Source organism: Nuphar pumila, chromosome 13 (genome assembly GCF_984573655.1).
Source record: "Nuphar pumila chromosome 13, dmNupPumi1.hap1.1, whole genome shotgun sequence".
In the NCBI taxonomy this organism is placed as follows: domain Eukaryota; kingdom Viridiplantae; phylum Streptophyta; class Magnoliopsida; order Nymphaeales; family Nymphaeaceae; genus Nuphar; species Nuphar pumila.
This window is the reverse complement of record NC_143261.1, coordinates 102,044,147-102,047,594: the sequence shown is the minus strand read 5'-3', so window position 1 is coordinate 102,047,594 and position 3,448 is coordinate 102,044,147. Positions and strand designations below refer to the sequence as shown.

Here is a 3,448-nt window from a genome sequence, read left to right as displayed (position 1 = left end):
ATATGTTTGCTTCTTTTTTTTTGTGCTATTCTGAAAATATCCAAATGGTTTTTTGCATTATGCCAAAACATAGGTGTCATTTTGAAAATTCCCCTAATAATAAAGCTAATACAAGGGAGATTTATTATAGCCATCCCCAGGTTTTTTTTTTTTTTTCCAAGGAAAATATACAGTCGCCAAGTTTTTAATACTGTAGCAGATAGATAATGAGTCAAGTGGGCCACTTTCGACGAAATTGCGGGCCTTGCGTTACAGCACGTGGGCCAAATTTGGAGGGTAGTGTCCCTCGTCCTCTCCTCTATAAATAAGGGGCAGCTTCGCAGGAAGGAGGGTGACAATCGATCGAGTCCTTAAGTGGGGAAGTGCACTCTTCTAAGGAACTTGGGACCAAAGTGCAAAAGAGCGGCAAAGATGGTGAGGGCACCTTGTTGTGAGAAGATGGGACTCAAGAAAGGACCATGGACCCCCGAAGAAGACCAGTTTCTGGTTTCTTACATCCAAAAATATGGCCATGGCAATTGGAGGGCACTCCCTAAACAAGCTGGTAAGTCCCCCAATTCCCTAACTTGGTTTCTTGATAGAGTGCTGAATCTGAAAAGATACTTTGGTGTTCTTCTCTCTTCTTTTCGTTTTTTGGATTTTCAAATTAATGAGTGTTTTTTGACTTTGGGAAAATTTGCAGGACTCTTGAGGTGCGGCAAAAGTTGCAGACTGAGATGGACTAATTACTTGAGGCCAGACATCAAGAGAGGAAATTTCAGTAGAGAGGAAGAAGAGACCATCATCCAACTACATGAATTGATGGGAAACAGGTGAGCATCCAATGCTTTTGATTAATTAGTTGTAGTCTCTGATTTTTTCCTGATTGAGAACAGTGTTAATTGCAATCATGATCTGGGCATTGGCACTAACAAAATTCTCTTCTTCTTTGGAATTTTAGGTGGTCTGCGATCGCGGGGAAATTGCCGGGAAGAACAGACAATGAAATCAAGAACGTGTGGCATACCCAACTGAAGAAGAGATTGAAACAGAATACAACACCAGCAAACCAGGCCAGCAACAGCACTCAAGTTGCAGATGACGAAGCCAAACGATTGAAAGAAACAGTAAAACCTCCCCAACACGTTGAGCCCAGTGTCCTAACTTCGTCCGAGTGCGAGAACTCGATCCGAACACCGGTGTCGCCGCAGCAATCATCGAGCAATTTCTCGTTTTCGAGCGCCGAATCGTCGTCCATCTTAACGTGCGAGAACAGAGCGTCGATCGCCTCGGCGGCCGACGACGAATGCATGGACTCATTGGAGTCTAATGCGATCCAGTCCTGCAATTCAGCCGAGTTTTGGCTTGAAAATCTATCTGGGATGGACGAATTCTGGATGGAGGCAATCAAAGAAGAGAAATTCGGCGGCAGCGACAGTTTTCCGGCCGATCCGGCGTACCATATGCCACTCTCTCCGTTGCCGTTCTCCATGTACCAAGACGATAACATGGATTTCTGGATGAACGTGTTGATGGAGGCGGGGCAAATGCAATTGTCGCCGGAATTTTGAGGGGTTTGGCCGCAGTCCGGCGAGGGAGATAGAGAAGGACGGCCATAGAGCTAAAAAGAGCCTTCACTTTTTCCTATCTTGAGTTTGAAAATTTTTGTCGGTTGTTGAGCGTTTGTGAAAAATGGGGATGCTGTTTAAAATTCGTTCCGTGAGGAGAATTTCCGCCCCCATGTAGAAAAGAAATCCGAACGTTGGATTTGTGCAGATATGAGGTAAAAAAAAAGTTCATACCGAGGTGAGAAAAAATAAGGAAAATGTATGGCATAGACTGTGTGATTACCGGGGGAAAATGTTTGGTGATGAGAAAGTGGGATGGTTGATTCAACAATCCCACCTTAGACTTGTTCTCGATACCATTTGTGGTATGTGATAATTAAGTTGCTAACCCTGGTCGTATTGTATCCATCACTTGTTATTTGTTCTCTTTGAGTAAAGTTAGAAATAAAAAAAATTATCATATATACATGAATATAGTTTTTAGCCTATGCCACATGGATATGGATAGTAATGCTGATCGATGTGATGTAAATTCAATACATGAAATAATTTTTAATCACATATACATATGAAAACGATGTTTTAGTTTGTCACATGGATATGGATACAGATGCGAATAGATGTGATGCAACTATTTTGAAACATAGATGCATGTTTTTTTTTCAAAGAGTAGGACACAAGGATACTTATCTTTAGTATTTAATTAACATTTATAGTATAAATAATTAAAACAAAAAATAATTAAAATGATCCCAGTGTCGAACATAATCATAGTATTTCGTGTGGCATGTTCACGTGCAATGTCAAGTCCCCTTGACGATATATATTGATGGATTCCACCCAGTAATGATTGTATCAAAATCAACTTTTATAGCTTAATCACTGAAAAATGGCAAATTGGATTTAATATCAGAAATAAAACTGGTCATTTCTTATTTGTAAGATGGTTTAAAGAATTGTCACACCCTCTTGCACAAGTTGACACTTAGCATAGGCACTGGCTGCCACGAGTGTCTTAGCTTCGGAATTTTATAACTTTAGGACGAGCACTATAGGTGTCCTACATATCGATCCTTCAGAATGGGGCATGTGCAGTGTGGAGCTCTACTCAGTGAAAAATTCAATGTAAGAATGTGCAGTATGCATTGGACTGGTCGGTGACATGCGGTGGTAGCATGACTTGCCATATACAATGATATCATCTTTGATGCAATAGTGTGTGGCAGCAGAGACGTGGAACATTGTTTGATTAAGCAGTATATCAGTGAATCAAAAGATGCTACCTTTCAACTTGGATAAGTATCATATGCATAGAATTGGTCGCATGGGGGTATGTGTGGGTTAGAACTAATTCTCTCATAAATCACATTAGGTGGTTCCAATTACGTACTGTGAATGCCTAGGTATCGATGAGCAATTTGGGTAGCGTTGCTTACTATGACTTATCAGCTATCAACTAGCCAAAAGGTTGGGCGATTATAAGAATAACTTTTCTCCATTTATTACAAACCTGTAAGGCCTTCTCGAGTGACAGTCTCAGGAGGTCATACAGAAGCATTGGAGGTACGACGTTGCTGCTTAGATTGGTTGGTTGTCCGGTTAAGTGTGAGTGTTACCCCTTTCTTAAAACTTGGATTATGACTCATTTGATTATTCATCGAAGCATGATGGCAATGCACAACGCCAGTGGCTTGGGCAGGGTAGATGTGCATGAGAGATGTGTTTGATCAGCTTTCGCTTAGGTAACTGTGTATGGGGTGGTGCGCAAGGATAATGAAATGATTTGACACAAAAAAAATGAGTTTGTACAAGGACTTTGGCCGTTAGGATGGCCAGTCTGGTGTCACACAGGCTCACAGTAAATTTTATGCTTGTGACAATGGTATAGAGCATAAAGATTC

The 3,448-nt window shown here is 41.1% G+C and overlaps 1 protein-coding gene across 1 annotated transcript; it reads left to right on the top strand.

The window, feature by feature from the left end:
• Nucleotides 1-335: 335 nt before the first annotated feature.
• On the top strand, nucleotides 336-2,013 carry LOC149819524 (transcription factor MYB30-like). The gene is made up of 3 exons (XM_089984385.1): nucleotides 336-544; nucleotides 683-812; nucleotides 941-2,013. Exons 1-3 carry the CDS (start codon nucleotides 412-414, stop codon nucleotides 1,548-1,550), a joined length of 873 nt encoding a protein of 290 aa, XP_089840511.1. The 5' UTR covers nucleotides 336-411; the 3' UTR covers nucleotides 1,551-2,013.
• The last annotated feature ends 1,435 nt before the right edge of the window (nucleotides 2,014-3,448 follow it).